This window comes from Xenopus laevis, chromosome 9_10S (genome assembly GCF_017654675.1).
Source record: "Xenopus laevis strain J_2021 chromosome 9_10S, Xenopus_laevis_v10.1, whole genome shotgun sequence".
NCBI lineage: Eukaryota > Metazoa > Chordata > Amphibia > Anura > Pipidae > Xenopus > Xenopus laevis.
In genome coordinates, this window is record NC_054388.1 from 48,115,007 (window position 1) to 48,134,658 (window position 19,652).

The 19,652-nt window shown below is 41.1% G+C and overlaps 1 protein-coding gene across 1 annotated transcript; it reads left to right on the plus strand.

Moving 5' to 3' along the window:
* The first annotated feature begins 983 nt into the window (after positions 1 to 983).
* Positions 984 to 15,465, plus strand: snx4.S (sorting nexin 4 S homeolog). Its single transcript, XM_018238651.2, has 14 exons — positions 984 to 1,236; positions 6,396 to 6,517; positions 7,497 to 7,635; positions 8,107 to 8,256; positions 8,436 to 8,483; positions 8,736 to 8,791; positions 9,202 to 9,274; positions 9,448 to 9,509; positions 10,226 to 10,291; positions 11,100 to 11,189; positions 11,438 to 11,537; positions 11,741 to 11,886; positions 12,116 to 12,230; positions 14,200 to 15,465. Exons 1-14 carry the CDS (start codon positions 994 to 996, stop codon positions 14,245 to 14,247), a joined length of 1,458 nt encoding a protein of 485 aa, XP_018094140.1. The 5' UTR covers positions 984 to 993; the 3' UTR covers positions 14,248 to 15,465.
* The last annotated feature ends 4,187 nt before the right edge of the window (positions 15,466 to 19,652 follow it).

Consider the following 19,652-nt stretch of genomic DNA (forward strand, 5'->3'; position numbering starts at 1 on the left):
AAAAAGATACAAAGTTTCTAAAACTTAATTGGCTTTTGGCAGAGAGCCCAGAATACGTGGCAGGTGCACTTAGATACTGAAATAGTAGGAAACTAACTAATATAGACTCCAACAAGGGATCTAAAAATTCCCCTGTATGGTATTGTACAGCTTTTGGTAAGGAGGCTTGGTCTATTCAAAAAAGTTTTCGAAAATACTCGGGGGTGCTGCTCCTAGGTCCTGTGATGGCTGTAGTGTTGGACATACGGTGGTCCTTTGTCTTCAAGAAAAATACGAATTTGGCCTCTTGGATATCTAGGAGTCTGTATGACTCTAGTAAATTGGAGGCAACAAGTACCTGGCTTAGATAAGTAGGTACACGTATTTTGGAACATATCTCGGCCCTCCGTAGGAAGGATTATAAATCCGCTGTAGTCAAACATATACAGGAGAAACATGATGGTGTGATGAAGATACAATTTCAAATCATTGATGAGATAAAATTCAATACAAAGTGATTTGGACAGAAAATTATTGTTGAGGGAAGCCTATTGGACTCCACTGAAAATCACTGAAGCATATGGGGGAAATGAATAGGGAGTGGGAGATATCATGCTTCTATTGAACTTCAATTTAAGATACGCAGGTCTTTTGGTGAAACTTGCAGCTTAAAGGGCAATTCACCTTCATTAGCAAAACTATAATAAACATAAAAACCACAGAAATGTGTTCAAACTTTCATAAGCTGCCAAATTTTGTAAAACGAACATGGTAATTAGGAGGGTTACAAAAAACGGGCGTCACACGCATCAAATCTTTTTTTGTCCCTCTTTCTATTTCCAAAGTGTTGGGAAGTGTGCTCCGACCCATCTACAGCAGTCACTAGCCCTATGTCACACCAGATGCATTCTGGGACACAAGCTTAGCATATGTCATGTAAAGTTGTACTGTGTTAGCCAGTCACAGAGTTTGTATGTCATGTGACAATACAGAACGCCGCGTACCGCTTTGCGCATGCGCCCCCTGCCTTGTGCAATCGCTATGGAGTCCACGGCCAAGTTGAAGCCGGAAGCGAAAGCAGGATTGGAGGATTTGCCATCGGAAAAAGGGGATGCCTCAAGGCTGTGGGTTCCGGAAGTGTGTTTGACTCAGGGCGGGGTGTCAGCTGATCAAGAGCCCGAGATGTTCGAGTCCGGGGACCCGGAGGGAGAGAGCGGCGGGGATAGTAAAAGGCCCGCCCCGGTCAGGATTGTTGAGGTGCGGGGGCACGTACTTAACTGTTGCCTGTCTCTTTTCTCTCTTCACCACACCAGTAGAGGCATTGGTCGAGTCTGTCTACTCCCTCCCTCTCCCCAATCAATAACAACTCACCCACCTGTCATTCATACAACCTTCCTAAATGTAATGCCCTTACCCCGCCCCCCAGAAATATTACTTCCATTAATAATACCCTCCAGTATTTCCTGCTACTGCCTCCATATAATGTCACTGTCCCCCAATATTCTCCTCTTCTCCAATAGCATCACTACCCCCTAATACTCTCCAGTAATTCCTACTGATCCCCCACTTGTTAAATACTCTCCCCATTGTAATGTACAGTAATTCCTACTGATCCCCCACCTGCAATGTCACTGTCCCCTTTATACTCCTCCCCCCCCATAAAATCACTGCCCTCTATCTAATACCCTTCAGTATTTCCCATTGCTGTCCCATGTAATGTTGCTGTCCCCTATTATACTCTTCTCCCAATAATCTTACCACCGCCATAATGCCCTCCAGTAATTTCTGTCCTTGTGAAATATCACTGTCCTTGCATTATACTCTTCTACTCCTAATAACATTATGGACCCCACAATAGCCTACAATTCCTACTGCTACTCCCATGTAATGTTACTTCTCCCCCATTATACTATAGTCCCCAATAACATTATTTCCCACAAAAATACCCTCTAGTAATACTCCCCCTCCTGTCATTCATTAATTCATACATCCATCTTAAAGCTGTCCACAGACGCAAAGATCTGATCGTACGAATCAATATACGATCGGACTTCCCCATCTCCCGACCTGCCACTAACCATTCCGATCAAATAAAGTAGTAAAAGAACAGATCAGCCGATGTTCTGCCCCTGACAGCAATCGTACGAAAGTTATGTCCGACCAAAGCTAGTGACAGTCTCCCACTGAAAATCGTATGATTGGCAATACACGCAGAGATATTATCGGCAGCCGACAGAAATCTTTTAACCTGTCCGATCAACCAAACGACCGATCTCCGCTGGACGAAAAATGTCAGGACTCTCCACACACGGTCCAAAAATCGCACTAATCCTCGATTCGTATAATCAGATCTTTGCGTCTATGGCCAGCTTTAATGTAATAGCCTTGCCTCCCAAGAATATTACTGCCTCCAATAAAACCATCCAGTAATGCCAACTTCTGCCTCCATGTTAAGTCTTGTCCCCCATTATACTTTTCTCCCTGTAATAACATTACTGCCCCCCAAAATACCTTCCAATAATTCCAGTACTGCCCCCAATACTCAGCCCCAGGATTCCTTTATACTAATCTCCCCCACCCCAGTAAGCTTTCTGTTTTCTAAGTTTACCATTTCCTGATACTATTTCCTCCAAGTGGTTGTGCTGAAAAAACTTTTGCCTATTGTTTTAAACAGAAAAAAATCTGACTTGTTACCAAGTTGCTAAGGTTAAATTGGATTTTTAAGTTGCAAACTTAAATATAGGGCGGTATGAAGAGCAACGAGTTGTCTTTTCCCGGTTTAGGGATAACAACTGTAAGGGCCTCTGTAAATGATGATGGTAGGGAATTGCTATCAAAAGCACTTTGTAATGTTTCTAGATATTTCAGGACAAGTTGCTCTGATTACTGTTTTTATCACTTTGGTCAAAGATACGTTGGTTCTGATAAAGGCTTTCCTATTTAGAGATATGGAAGCTCTAGAGCAGGGGTCCCCAACCTTTTTCACCCGTGAGAAACATTCAGATGTCAAAAGAGCTGGAGAGCAACACAAGCATGAAACAAGTTCCTGGGGTACCAAATAAGGTCTGTGATTGGCTATTTGGACTGGCAGCCTACGGGAGGCTCTATTTGGCAGTACATCTGGTTTTTATGCAACCAAAACTTGCCTCCATGCCTGGAATTCAAAAATAAGCCCCTGCTTTGAGGCCACTGGGAGCAACAATCAAGGGTTGGAGAGCAACATGTTGCTCACAAGCTACTGGTTGGGGATCACTGCTCTAGAGAGAGAGTTTTGTGCATTTAAGAGTTCAGCATAGGTGGTGGTGGTATGGTTCTGTGTATGTGTTCACCTGTTCTAGAGTATCCTTTCTCGCTTGTGAAATTGCTCCCATAAGCGCTCCTCTCATGATAGCTTTAGAGGCATCCCATGAAATCAGGGGAGAGGTAGACCCCCGCATTGTGGGCCCAGTAGTCCCCATACGCCTGAGCATTCGCCTCGGCCACTGTAGTGTTTTTGAGCCAGAGGGGACTCAGGTGCCACAATTTATCTGAGGCCTCCGGAGTCCAGTGTAGGTTGAGCTGGAGTGGGGAATGGTCGGACAGGGATTGAGGTAGGTACTGAATTTGGTTAATTACAGGTAAGAGCTCATGAGATACTAGGGCCAGATCAATTTTTGAAAAGGTTTTGTGTGTTGGGGAGTGACAGGAAAAGGTTTTTTGGAGTGGGTATTTCCACCTCCAAGGGTTGTAAGGCCTCAGCCCATGTAGTGAGCTTAGTGAAGGTATGGGGGTCAGGGCTGAGTTTATCCAAAGATGGGATCAAGCAGCAGTTAAAATCACCCAAAATACAGAGGGGGCTATGGGTAAATTCAGACAGTTTAGTCACCAATAAATCTAGGATTGACACTGCAAATGGCGGCATATATAAATTGACCAATAGGATGGGTTTGTTGGCAATAAGGTCGTGTAAAATCAGGAATCTGCCATAATGGTCTAGGTGGAGTTTCAGAACCTCAAATGGCAGACGTATTATTATGGAGACCCCCCTCGAGTGAGACGACAAGGTAGAGTGAAAGTGCCAACCTACCCATGGTAGGTTGCAAGTAATGATGCAAGTATAAAAGGATTATACAAAAATATTAAGGAGGGTAAAGGTCCCCATAGACGCAAAGATTTTTCTTTGCCGATGAACGATTTTTCAGCCATCTGTCAGAAAATTGATTGGCCAGGTTAAAAAAATCTTTATCGGTCCCAGTGCAATCTATCTATGTTTGCAGGGCCAAGCAGACAGCTACCCTCAGTTTTCCCGGCAATATCACTTCAAATGGTCTTTTTAGTTGATGGACAAATCGTACATTTAAACAATCGATTGGTGATAATCGTGGTCTCCCAATAAAGAAAAGATCTTTTAAAGATCTTTACATCTATGGCCAGCTTAAGACACACTGGGGTAAATTTATCAAAGAGTGAAGTTCCGCCACTAGAGTGAAATTCCGCAGCTCTCAATTCATTTCTATGGGATTTTGAAAGGCATATTTATCAATGGGTGAAAGTGAAAGTTCACCCTTTGATAAATACGCCTTTAAAAATCCCATAGAAATGAATGGAAAGTGGTGGAATCTCACTCTAGTGGCGGAACTTCACTATTAACTTCACTCTTTGATAAATATACCCCACTGTGTAGATAGGGTAGTATTTAGCCCTGAAGCATTAGTGAAATGCGCATCTTCATGCCATTTTGATTAAGTGTAGGGAAAGCATGTTGTGCTAAATGGCTGGGTAATAAACATGCTCTCAAAGGAAACTCAATGGTATTGCAATCAGCTGCATTGATTTAGTTTCTGTAGCCTGTAGGGAGGGTGAGTGGCTAAGTAGCAGACAAGCTCCCGAGGGAAAGTCATCATGAACGCTTTAAAAATAAACACTACTGTTAGCATGTGGCTATGTGCTGCGCTTTTCTGGGTAAATAGTAAGCACCTTTTGTGCTGAGGTAACCCTTGGCCTGCCAAATACATTATTGACATACTCTCCCACTGATCTGTTAATCTATGTAATCTTCTGGGGGGGACCAGTGTTAAAGGACACATATAGGCCAAACCACAAAACCCCTAATTTTGCAGGCAATTATGAATAATATAGAATGTTGGTTTCACATTATGCTAAAAATTAATACTATCTTTAAAAAGGGCCCCTTTATTGAACCTATAGATGGTCCCTGTCCGTATTTCAAATGAAGGTTGGGCGTGTCCTTACATTCCCTGCCAGAAGCACTGTAGGAGGGGATAGCCAATCACAGCCCTGTAGTCACACAAGCAAAGACAGGCTTCAGTTCCCCATCAGGTCAGCCTAGCTGAGTGCTACCGACTCCCCTGCACAGCCAGAATTCAGAATTCATAGAGAATTCAGGGGGCAGGAAGTGCAACAGATGGGCGGGACTAGTAGGGATTTTTCAGAAATTTCAATAAAGTAACCAGAAACACAACTTTTTCAGTCTCATCCTTCTATATCTCAAAGAGTTAAATGCACTGGTACATTCTTGTTTTTTTACATAAAATGTTTCCTTTTATGTATAAGGGGAAACATATTTAGGTGAATACATATGAGTATGGTTGATGGAAAGTGATGAGATAAGTAGTATCCACTCCTATATATCGCTTATTTATGAAATATTCAAAGGACCCATTAGCAGTTATCAGTTTTTTTGGGTGTGGGAGCGGTTATGCTAGTAATACCTGATAATTAATTATATAATTATCATACAGCATATATGCCTGATTGCAGGCTTTCATCATGCGGCCAATTAAAGTTGAAATAAGTCTTGGATTAAAATCTGTCTTCAAACCAAGATAATTAGACTTGTGCATGTATGTGGGAATCTCTACAATTTAACACAATGCTGGCATTCAAAATTTTAAAGTAAAACCAATAAAAGTTAAATTTTAATATAGTGAATTCCCTATCTACAAAGTGTGTCTTTCCCACTTCAATATTTTTGTATAGTCTTAGCACACTCTAGGTGCGCCCTATTATAGCAAAGTGAATAGATACTTCTTAACTTTGCTATAAAAGGAATATGACTTCGTGCAGCAACACTTTCTCTTATGAAGTGCCTAATGATGCAAAATGTGTGAGTGGCTGTCATGAGGTATGCTGTCGTTTGATATAAAAGTCTTAAAATCATCTTTTATGCTTAGATGTGATTTGCTGTGATGGTTTTGCCCTAATAAACACCATAAGTGAGTGACTTTGCCTTACGAGTCACAGACTGCAGCCGGGAGAAGGTAGGGGTAAAGTATCCCGAGTACAGGGGCAGGTAGGAACAGGTAGTAAAACATAACAAAAACCCATTTAATTCTCCATAAAGATTATATCATGCTTATATTAAAGGCCACATGCCCCCCCCCCTAATTTACATTTCCTTCTGCCTCTCTGCTCAGATGCCAGATGAAAATTGTTTATTGAAGAAACTTGAAATCAGCATTGCTGAAGCTGAAAAACGGACTGGAAAGAATGCAGTGAGCATGCAGGAGACCTACACAGCATATCTGATTGAGACCAGGTAAGGGACCGTGTGTGACATGCACTCATAGGACATGAAGGGGGCACTATCTGTCATGCTATATGTATTCATGGGGCAAGCCGCGAGCCCAAAAAGTGGCACGTTATGCCAGAAAATCGTCAGCGCTTCCAAAAACTGATTTTGCTTTTAGTTCAGCAGCTCTCCAGTTTGGAATTCTAGAACCTTTTAGTTGCTAGGGTCTATATTACCCTAGCAACCAGGAGTGGTGTGAATGAGAGACAAACAGCAGAGGCCTGAACACAAAAATAATGAATAAAAAGTAACTTTAACAATAATATTGGAGTTCCATGTGGCTGCTGGTGTCATTGACCCATTTGAAAGCTGGAAAGAGGCAGAAGAAGAAGGCAAATAACTAAAAAACTAAAGGTGACCTACCTCTTTGTGTACCAAAATGCTTGATTTTTTGTTTTTGTATTTGTCACTGTTTAGGCAGAAGTTGTGTGGCATTTTGTGAGTTGAATCCACATTATTTATCTTTCCTTCAGCGGAAATATTTATGTGGTGTCTGTTTCTAATGAATAAGCATTTGAGGATTGGCATGCAGAGGCCGGTGAAGCAGTTGGAGAGGAATGCTACAGGAATTGTTGTTGTTGCTTCATGATGCTGTTTATCTATATTTGCCTAGCAAACTGGCACAGTACAGCACCATCAAATGGCCCCTCAGTCTGGGACAGTGTATAGTGAAGATGCTCCAGCGTTTGTGTCGTCCTGTCCATACAGATGTTATCAGCTGGCACCCTCTTACTGCAGTGCTGCCATATACAGAGTAGGGAGCACTAATTGCTGTGATACTCCCAACCCAGCATTCCCTTGGCCAGAGAATTCGACTGAATTTAAATGGACCTTTGGATTCAGTCACGGTGCCTGACTGTGAGCCACCTGGGGTGCTACAACCCTGTGGGCCCCACATACAATATGTACTAGAATATGTTCTTACTGTGCATTTGTGTGTGTTCAGGTCATTGGATGGCCAATCAGAGCTGCAGAATTCCCCCCATGACACGCTATGGAGGCGGTACAGCGAGTTTGAATTGCTTCGGAACTACCTATGTGTCAGTTATCCCTTTGTGGTCGTGCCACCATTACCAGAGAAAAGGGTAAGCTATGGTAACATTGTGGCATTTACTGGCAATTTTGCCCTCTGCCCTACCTGACTTATTTTTACTGACATATGCTTTATTGCTTGCCCTGACTGTGGTACCTCCTTGCTGCCTCTCACAGGGGCTAATGCAGAATTATCTTAGCTGGACTCCTATTCATTGCACTAATCCTCCTTATCATAGCTAGCGCTTATTGTTCTACCACCGTCTGTTTTTGGGCATTGAGAGATGTAGCTGAACTACATATGGATATACCCAACTTTCTCACCTTTCATAGAAAAACCTCCCTAGTGAGTGTAGGAATACGAAAGGTTATTACACAAATTGCTGGCTGATGATGGTAAAGTGATTATTGGTTAATTATTGTTGTGGTACTGCCTCACGCTTGTGACCCAGGATAGCTGTCCCACTTCATAAGTAGTAGCTGGATCTGCAGAGATAAACCTTACTATCCCTCCCATTGAACAGGCTGAATTTGTGTGGCACAAACTGTCTGCTGATAATATGGACCCTGATTTTGTGGAGCGGCGGAGAATTGGCTTGGAAAATTTCCTTCTGCGAGTTGCTTCCCATCCTGTCCTGAGTCATGATGAAGTTTTCTATTCCTTTCTAAACCAGGTAAATTTTGACTAATCAGCAGAATTTTACTCTCTAGCATTTGGCAGTCTGGAAATCAGCACTTTTGAAGAAATCATCTTTTGAAGAAAATACAAGATAAGTGATGCCTCTACCTGCTCAGTTGCAGCGCTGGGGTGTCAGGATCATGTTTAGCTAAGACTAACTTCTGTGTTTTATAGGAAACTGGCTGGAAGGAGTTGCTTAATGAGGCTGGACTGCAGCTTAAGGTGAGTACAGCAATTTGCTGATCTGTATTTGTGTGCCCCCCCCCATTACTGATTGCCCATAGTACCAGGGGCAGTGTAGTGGAATTTTCTTTGTATTTACACCACTTCCTTCTCAGCAGAGAGCCCTATGTCCTTACATATCCATGGCAGGCATACTGGGTGGGGGCTGCTGTTTTCTGGGTTCTGGGATATATTATAAAAACTTTTTGTCTCCAGCAACTTTACTAGCAATTTTATATATTTTTTTTTTAGGCTGACTCCAGGCTCAAATCACTAAATGCCACATTTCGGGTTAGAAACCCAGACAAGTGAGTATTGATATGTTCTGTGAGTGTGGTATTTCTGCTGATAACAAGGTGTAAGAGCATATTCAAACCACAGAATGATTCTGTTAATATTAACACTTTATTGTTAACAAAGCAGATGCGTAATGTGGGTAATAGCAGACAACTGACACATTTACTAGGGATCAGGTAGGAGATGTGGGTTATAGGGAGCAGATGGGAAACACAGGAACTAGGGATCAGATAGTATATGTGGGTTATAGGTAATATGGAGCAGACTGATAAATCAGGAACATTTCTGCTTATCTCCTCCGTTGCCCAATACACACATTAACATTGACTTTATTTGTGGCAGGGGTGTCTATTCTGTAGGCACTTGTGTGTGTGCTGTCTCCTAACCCCCATCTCACTATAAACATTTCTTGTTCCCTCAGGAGGTTTACAGAACTGAAACATTACAGCGACGAGCTGCAGTCAGTCATCTCTCATCTCCTGCGGGTCAGAGCCGTAAGTGTCTCCTGATCTATTACTGATGGAGTAGTGTCTATGATTTTGTATCTGTCTGCTGCATGAGACAGACTCTCTGTATGTCTGGCCCTTAGTCCTCTCTGTATGTATGTCCAGCCAATAGTCCTCCTTGTGAGCTGCAGCTTTTCATTGTTTGCTGTTCTTCCATACAGAGGGTGGCCGACCGACTGTACGGTGTGTACAAAGTCCATGGGAACTATGGCCGAGTGTTCAGGTTGGTAGGAGGCAGATTTTTTATATTTCTCTACCTGGAAAATCTGTATTTGAATATGGCACATAGTTTGTGAATTTGCAGGTTCTCCGTGTGCAGGGCTGGCTGACTGTGGGTGTAATGGCAGTGGAAAGGTCTACAGGGGGTGAAGCCAAAGGGCATTGTGTTTGTAGGTGGAAATGAGTGTTTGAGGGGCATTGTGTATGCGAGAAGGGGTGCAAGTGTTATGTCTTCAAGAAGGTTAGGAAAGATGAGCACAGGTGCATATATTTGTAAGCAAATGGTACAGAAATGAGAGGAAGAACCAGATCAGAATGGAATTGGCTCTGTGTCTGTCTGTGTTACCATCTCACTGTCTTTTGAAGAAAACACAAGATAAGTATAAAGTCTAAAGATAAGACAAAGGCTAAAAGGTTCCGCACTCAAACTGGTGGGTGCTGAATGAAGTCTGGTAGTATATTAAATGATCAAGCTATATATACTTACAAAAATAAACAGATACATTTGTACATTGCTCTGGTGACTAACTAAGCCTGACAGGAATAATGAACAATGATGCGAAGAGGCAAAAAAGTGAAATAACATAAGACGTTTATGCATGACAGGAGGCCACACGGCAAAAACAGTTTGTTTACATGTATCCGTCAGTGTAGAATTCTGCACTATGAAGCTCCTCAGATTATTAAACCAATGTGACCTGACCTCTCTTGTGTCCCCAGTGAATGGAGTGCAATCGAGAGGGAGATGGGGGACGGGCTGCAGAGCGCTGGGCATCATATGGACGTGTGAGTAGTGAAACTGCAGTATTGAATGTGTTGGATCTTCCTTTTAATGTGTCCCTTCAAATAGGCAAATAAAACAAAAATAAAAAATCTTTATAACATCATTAAAAATATCATCATCTCCAGATGGGAAGGTGGCGATGGTGATGTTTTTTTAATGATTTTTAAATAAAGATTTTTTTTACTTTTATTGTTGTAGACTAGAGTATCTTTATCCCTATTTCATGTTGATGGATTACCGCTTTCTATGCTGTCAGTGTTTGGTGCATCTGCACTGCCCTTTTGGTTTCTCTACATTTAATTTCTGTGTGCAGTTTTTCTCTTCAAAAGTTAGTATATTTATTTTGTACTTCTCAGGAACAGCAATACATACTGCTTTTGAAGTGACTGGCATTTCTAATGTGGCCAGGCTGAAGCTCAATTTTCCTCAAGGCTGCCCTTGGGGGGGCGTTAAGAGACAAAAGTGTGAATAGCGAAGGCTTGCAGGGTACTGGCCGATGTTTGGACACCTTGTATGGCAGAATATTTGTGTAGTTCAGGGGCATGACCCCTACTTGGGGCATTTTGTTTTTCATTAGGCTTCCATCTACTCGTTGCTACGGCCCAGGGTTATTAATTTGAACCCCCTTCAGATGGAGGGTTCAGTGATGGGGGCGCCAATAATTGAGAGCTCTGCTTTTCCCTGTATATCTCCATGGGGCTTGCCTGACTATTCGTCTTTTGGAAATAGAACAGACTGTTGAGTTTGTTTAGAGGCAGCACTGATTCCTAATGGAATGACACTAATTTGAATGTAACTTTTGCTCTCCAGATACGCAGGATCTATTGATGATATCCTGGAAGAGGAAGAGCATTATGCAGATCAGCTGAAAGAATATTTATTCTACGCAGAAGCTCTGAGGTACAATCTTTTTTCTAATGTGCTTACTTCCACATAGTAATATGAGTTATTTCTCAACCTATGGGGAAGTATCATTCATTGGGGGGGGTGCTAGGCTCACTTCTCAGACAGCTCCCTATTTTGCCACCTCCAGTAGCCATCTCATGTGAAGGTAACAGTGCAGATAAAGCATTTCCTGCTTTGATATCTAAAAGGGGAGGTGAACCAAAAGGGGACGTGTGCCTATGGATTTGTGGTTGTGGTTTCAGGACCGTGTGCAGGAAACACGAACTCATGCAGTATGACCTGGAAATGTCTGCACTGGATCTCCAGTCAAAAAAACAGCAGTGTGAGGAGCTGGCGACAGGGGTAGGTGCCTCTCAAATTATTGGTCACAATATTTGGGACAGGAACATAATTGATCCCAACAGGTTCTCTCTGAAGAAAATATGTTGGAGATGTATAACCATTATGTTATGAGATTTTGGTGTGGAATAAACACAGCAGAAATACAAAGGCGGCTTATTCTCCTGTTTCATCATTGTCACTCTGAGCACTGGCTTTTCTTGCAGACTGTGAAAACCTTCTCACTTAAGGGAATGACCAGCAAGCTGTTTGGGCAAGAGACCCCAGAGCAGAGAGAAATCAAGATAAAACTATTAGAAGAGCAAATAGAAGAAGGGGAGGAACAATTAAAGACCAGGAATGAGGAAAGCAGGTAGGTTGAATGAGGGTGGTGTTCTCCCCAGGCCCTTTTTCCCAGGCCTTCCACCTCCTGTGTCGTATTAGAATTGTTATTTTAGAGCAAGATAGGACTGTACGTATTTTTTATCAGTTTTCTGGAAAGAATGCTGGGGGGTAGTGAATATGATCCTTGCTGTATGTACACAGTGCAGATTACAGAAGTGGCTATAAAATCCCTGAACGTTGTGATAATTGGTTAACAGAGAGTTTGTGAGGAATGCCTGGCTGGAGGTGGAGCGATTTAAGGAGCAGAAGGACCAAGACTTAAAAGAGGCCCTAATCAGTTATGCTGCCATGCAGATCAGCATGTGCAAAAAGGTTTGTGCTATTATTTCCTCTTTAGCTTTTCTCTGTTTACTATAATCAACATGAGCTGCTTCTTGCATGCAGATATTTCTCCAAGCAGCAGTGCTACTGTGATTCTTTATTCTGGAGTTTATGATTGTGAAAGGCAGATCTATAGGGAAAATTTTCCACATAGTCACAAGAAATGGGAAGGGACAAAAGGCAACAACAAAAGAGTAGCACTGAAAGCAGCTAAGGCGGAGAGCACAAAGCAGATAGAGGAAGATGTGAAAAAGTGATGAAGAACAGTGACCGGGATAAATAATAATAATAAAATACATGAGAAAGGGGTAGGAAATCCACAAGTGAAAACAAGACGCTTAGGGACAATGTTAACAGCAGATGAGCAGAACATACATTTATAATTTAGAAGGTATAATTAATGGAAAGGAAGGCAACAAAATAATAGAATGAAAAATAAAAACCAAACTGATATATACATAATCTGTCACATTTGCTGGAGCCATCCAGTATTGGCTTTTGGCCTTGTTGCAATACTTACCCCTCACCTATAGTGTCACTGAGTGGGGTACCTTGCCCCATCTTTACTTCTGAGAGCATTACACAACTTTTCCATGCTTTTTTGTTGCTCCTGTCCCAACTTGGAATAGTGTTGCTGGCATTAAATTCAAAATGAGCAGATATTTTGTAGGAATCAATAGCATTTCTCAGTTTAAGCATCTGATATAGTAGCATTGTAAATAAGGTTGAAAAAAGACACATCCGTCAAGTTCAGTCCTATATGTAACCTGCCTAACTGCTAGTTGATCCAGAGGAAGGCAAAAAACACAATTTGAAACATCTTCCCTTTGCCTCAGGATGAAAAAATGTCTTCCTGACTCTCAAGATGCTAATTAGACTAGTCCCTGGATCAACTTGTACTATGAGCTATCTCCCATAATCCTGTATTCCCTCACTTGCTAAAAAGCAATCCAACGCCTTCTTAAAGCTGTCATAGGAACGTGTCAGTATCAAGTAGTTGCTGCACCTGGAATATTTTCCTTGAAAGCCCCCCTCAAAGCTGTCCTGAAAATGTTCAGAAGATCTTATAGCAGAGTCGGAAGGTCAGGTCAAAGCAGGTTCGCAGGGTTGAGGGAGGGCTTTCAGGGAAAATTTTCTGGCTGCAGCAACTTCTTAAAACTGACACATTCCTACTATTTTTTAGAGGAACGTGTACGTATCGATTTAACAGTTCTTTTTTCTTTTACCGGCCTTCCCACATATATTTTTTCCCTATTAATAACATTGTGATCAACCACCATTTTTACTGGCCAGGCTGGTAAAATAATGGCCAGGTGGCAACCCTAGCTGCAGCCCATCCCTGGCAAAGAGCCTGTAGCCAATTGAGATATCAGTTCAACAAAAACTTACACCAATAGGGATGTATTGTCTTTATACTATTTGCAATTAAAGGAGTGGTTCATCTTCAAGATAACTTGTGGCATGCTATAGATTGCCCAGTTCTTTGCAACCTTTCAGTTGGACTTCACTGACCCTGGTAGCCCATAAACAGTTGCTTTGTGAGGCTACAATTTCATTGTTGTTGTTTTGTTAGTCTTATCTTTCTATTCAGGCCACCCACTATTCATATTCTAGTCTCGCATTCAAACCACTTCCTGGTTGCTATGGTAACTTGGACCCTAGCAAGCAGATCATTGTTGAAATTCCAAGCTGAAGAACAGCTGAACATAGAGCTTAAATAACTAAATATCCACAGATGATAAAGAATAAAGACCAATTGTAAAATGTCTCAGACATTCTTATATTTAGTGCATTTAGTATGTACATTTAAAGGTGAACCTTTAAACATAGGATTTAATGATTTGAAATCATTCCATTCTCATTTTATTTACATTTTACTCCGTGCTCAAACATGTTTGGAAATGGCGTTCTATATGTGTTTAACCAAGCTCTTTGTATTCTTGTGTTTTTGTGTTTGCAGGGTATCCAAATGTGGACAAATGCCAAGGAGTGTTTCAGTAAGATGTGACCTCAGTTCAGGCACCCAACAAGATGTGCTGGGAGGGTTAAACAGGAGAATAATGGCTTAACCGAACCTATTTGCACACAGTAGAATCACAGCATGTATCAGCTGCATTTATGTGAGGGCACTGTGCGCAAAAGTGCCTCAGAGTGGCTATGGAGAATGGCACAGGCTTAATTGTTCCTCTCTGCCTCATTATTAAAGCCAGTGGTGTATGGCATGACTCTTCCAAATACCAGTAAACTGGACCTTTGGCTCCCAGTGGTCACCTTGTTTACTGGTGGCTTAATAAAATTTCCACCTAAAAGAGGGCCTGATCCGTATTACAAGTCCGGTGCCCAAACCTCTCTCTAAATTGTACATAAATAAGGGACCAAGTAAATGTTGCACTGACAGAATGCCTTCAAGTCTTTGTCTTTCTGCCATCTTGCTTTTTAACTTAAGTATAACTTCTCAAGCCAGTCAGAAAGATGGTATCAGACTTGCTTGAAAAGGAAGGTGCCAAGTTAGATGTGCAAAGTATATCCAGTTCCAAAGCAAAGTGCACTTCTCCCAGGAACAGTAAATGTGTGATCTGATAGTGACTCTGTAGTCTTGCATTACACACAATCCTGCATTAAACGCAAACTCCTCCCCTAGTTACCCTGCAGTCCTGCATTATACATAATCCCTCCCACCAGTGGCTCTGCAGCCTTATATTATACACAGTCACCCCCACTTCTTCCAGCTGAACCTCACCCCAACTAGAGACTTACTTCTCTGCATGTTATTATTAACCATTATCCCTTACCTCTCTGCACCCCACAGAGAATGGAAGAGAGTGGTATTGCCTAGCCTATAACAGAATTCATATCAAAGCAAGGATTCCTCTCTTCCTTGTGATCACATGGGCAGAATAGGAATTAAAAGCATACAAACATAACCTGGAACGAGATGATTGACTCTAAATTATTTTAACACATGACCAGTGGATCCTCTGATTGGTTGTTCAGCCTTCAGCTGTTGGGTGGGTGGTGCAAGTTGCCAGAACTCCTGCCTTACAGGACCTGGGGGCAGCTACTATTTATCAAATTATGTCTGTAATCCAATTCTTTTTGTAATTTCACTTTTAATGACTTTTTTGCTAATTTTTCTGCAATATTCTTAAATTTGACACAAGCAAATGATGAGATGTATTCTTTGTGCCAAATGAGCTGAATAAACATGGAGTCCTTATTGCTTTCACTGCAAGAAAATCACAACTTTCTGTGGGGGTGTCCAAAGGAACAGTTTGTATTGGCTGAATCAGAAGTTTTGTCAGATGTAAATCAGGGCAGTCCTGATCTTATATCATCATCGTCACTAATTTATATAGCGGTGGCAAGTTACACAACTCTTTATATTCTTTTATAATGAACAGGGGTGTTTCAATAATTTAACAAACAAGAGTTACAGAGCAGGCCTGGACTGGCAAGCTGTGGGTTCTGGCAAATGCCAGAGGGGCTGCTGTAAGTTGCCATATGGTTATTTATTGGGCTGGTGGGTGGCTGCTTGGGCCTACAATCAAGAGTGTTTTGTAGACCTACAACTCCCATAATGCCTCTCAGAACCCTTAAAGGGGAGGTTCACCTTTGTTAACTTTTAGTATGTTATATTGGCTTATTCCTAGAAACTTTGCACTTGGTTGTTATTATGTATTTTTTTAAATTATTTGCCACCTTTTTCTAACTCACATCTGCTTTCAAATGGGGGGTGCAAAAACAATTGCACTACAACTCCCACCATCCTCCACAAATTCGAAACCACACCAAAGGGAATCCTTATTACACATAATTTAGCCATAAAAATAGAGCACGCAAATATTAAAATCAGTAATTTGAGCACCTTTTTGCCGCCACAGTCCCTAAAGTCTTCATATATAAGTGTATCTATTATCATTTATACAACCTTGATGGCCCAGTGATGGTAATATACAAAATATCAGACAGAAACATAGTAATATATACACTGTGTGGCTATAAGTATTTTACCATAAATGTACAGAAGAAACCAAATGTAAAAGGGTACAGTCATAGGAAAGGGTCCTCTTATGCCATCCCAGGTGTCTGGACACAAAATAAATATGAGAATAATAATGCAGTTGTCCTTGCCATATCTAATATGCTAAAGCCAGTAAGGTGAAACTTGCCTAAACCAGACCCATGTTTGTAGAAAGGGTTCACTTCTGTTTCCAGGTATATACAAGACTCAGACTCAGTGAGACTGAAAATATATATATATATATATATATATATATATATATATATATATATATATATATATATATATATATATATATATATATTTTTTTTTTTTTTTTATTGCTAGTTTTATTACTTATCTTTTGTATGCAGGCCCTCTCCTGTTCATATTCCATCATATTCCCATCTCTCATTCAAACAACTGCCTGATTGCTAAGGCAAATAAGACCCCAGCAACGAGACAGCTGCTGAAATAACAAAACTGGAGAGCCGCTGAACTGAAATTGAAATGTAAAGGTTAATATTTCACCTTCTAAAGCAGCTTTGAGAAGGAGGGGTCGCCGACTATTTAACTGTTCTAAACTGATACATTTAGTTCATACGTTTGTTATGTTTGTCCCTGCTGAACAGAATCTCTGAGTTTCATTAAAGGCAGCTGATACAATAGTTGCTAATTTTCCAAAGATGCTGCTGAGAAATGTATTGACAAATTGTATCAACTAAATGTAGCAAGTTGTAACAGTTCAGATGCTCCTGGATCACAGCTGCAAGGTTGAGACACGAACATTAAACATCAGTTTTGGGATAAAAGTAAAAACTAAAAGATGGAAAGCAATTGAATAAAAAAGATTTTGTTTATGGTGAACAATCTGAAAACAACTGAACAGAAAAAAGGATTTGGAAGGTGAACAATCCAAGAGCAGAACACAAGATGCTGAAAGAAGTATCTAAGAACCCCAGCTCTTCCCAATATTGGTGGCACAGTGCATGGTGCTGCCAAATGAGATCTACATGTGCCAAAAGGAACCTTTGCTCCCTAGGAAAAAACCTCAGGGAAGACTAAAGTTTCCCATGAACCCCCTGGCAAAACCAGGATTTTTGGGACAGTGTGTTCTAGTCAGAGAAGCAAAGATGGAGTTATTGGGCCACAGAACGAGAAGAACCTGTTACAAACTCTAAAGAATGGAGGTGGTTATGGTTTGAGGCTGCTTTGCTTCTCTTCATTAGAGAAACCACGTTGAATCCTTTATTGTACCAAAGAGGCTTATGGGTAATATAAGGTCATCTGTCAGAGGATTGAAGCTCAATTGAAAGTGAAAAATAAATAAAGAAAAACGAGTTGGTGGGCACACTGTCTCATAAAGTACAAACCACCATGTTTGTATCATTAAAAACAAGTGGCTGCTGTGTGCTAGACGCCTAACGTGTTTTGGGAACACCCCTTAGGGTGGTGGAAGACGTCCTAAATTCCTTCCCGCCGACTAGAATGTAAATTGCCGGCGGGATGACTCGGAATGCATTGTTTTCCAAAGTTGCCTCACGAGGAAACTTCAGGTGACTTTGGAAAGCCAAAGCGATCCGAGTGCCATCCCGCTGGCGATTTACATTCTAGCCAGGGGGAAGGCATTTAGGGGAGTTTAGTTGCCTGAAGAAGAGGCGATTTGCCACTGGGTGACTAATCTCCTCCAGTAGCCACGTCTGCCACCACCCTTAATCATAGGCTAAATAAGACGTTTATACACTTGATAACTGTGCCATTTACTGGATCAAAGTTTAAAAAAAACAATACATGAAACAATTAGAAGAACTACAAAAAAAACCCTGAAAGTGCTGTTGGAAATCATTAGAAAAATGACTCTTTGTCAAGGAGTGAGTGACAGAGAGACATAATTCATATACAACTATGTATCAAATAATGTAGGAAATATTTCATCTAGAGCATTCAGCCACCTCTTATTGGGATCTTAAACTTTTCTATAATTTGAAAATGTCTTCCTGTAACGGAATTGGAACTTTCTTTATCAATAGAATTAGCTGTTGCCATGCTGGAAACATGTTTATTAGCTAGAGCAGGTGGCTTACAAGTAATGAATTTAATTTTATAGTTTCGCAGTATATGGTTTAACTTCGGATCACAATATAATATAGGAAGGAATTGTTTAATAATATGACAAATAATAAATTCTACTGAATATCAAATTGAAAATGTAATATTGTTAAAACCCACTTGATCATTGTCTTTCTTAGCAAAAGAAAGATTGGGTAATAACTCTTTGCGTTTCCATTTATTAGCTTCAAGGTAGGCTGATTGTATCAAATTTTTAGAATATCCATGAGCATTTAATTTATTTTTTCTTATTTTTCTGTGGTATTGAATAAATTGACCATAGGGGATGCTATTAATAATATGTTTGGGATGACAACTACTTGCTCTCAATATTGTATTTCCAGCTGCAGGTTTAGTAAAAACCTTTGAAGTAATCAAACCAGAAATAGTGTTACCATGGAATGTAACATCTAAAAAATCAATATCTGAATCGTGATATGACATATACGTAAATGGTTTTACTGTTGGAACATAGTAAGTTCCTGTTAAGCCGGCGATACACTTATTTGTCAAGGTCTGGTCCTGGTTTGGCCACCCATGCAGTGGTCTAAATAAAGCTAATCCAATCACCAAAGGATCTACAGACCCATCGGATGAGGACTTTATCAATGTGCTGATGCAGTCCTCCTGTCAGATCAGATCTGTAAGCAGCTGCAGACTAAGTTATACAGGGAACTCTGAGAATCACTCATGTATTATACGAAATAATGTTGCTGTAAATTATAAGGATATTAAAAGTCACTGAGGGGTAGGGTTGCCACCTTTTAATAAAAAAATTACCGGCCATGGTGGGGGGCGGAAAAGAAAGGGGCGGAGTGTGATGCAAAAAGGGGCAGTGCCGAGGAGGGGTGCCACAAAAGGGGTGGAGTCATGAGGAGTAGCATCACAAAAGGGGCGGGCCATGGGGGAGTAGCGTCACAAAAGGGTCGGGGCCACCGCCCGAAGCCGACGAAAATTTAAGTTTTCATCGGCGGGCAGGGGAATTTGTAAATGGTATTACAAATTACCGGCAGCTACATTGCCGGTAAATTTGTAATACCGACCCCGGCAACCCTACTGAGGGGTTATGTGAACATATACAGGCACAAGGCTGCAGGTTGAGTTATACAGGGAACTCTAAGAGTATTACTCGTATTATAAGGGATAATGTGCCCCCCTACTGTAAATGATAAGGATATTAGAAGTAATTGAGGGTTATGTGACCATATAAAGACACAAGGCTGCAGGTTGAGTTATACAGAGAACTCTGAGTTTCACTCATGTATTATAAGGGATTGTGTACCCCCTACTGTACATTATAAGGA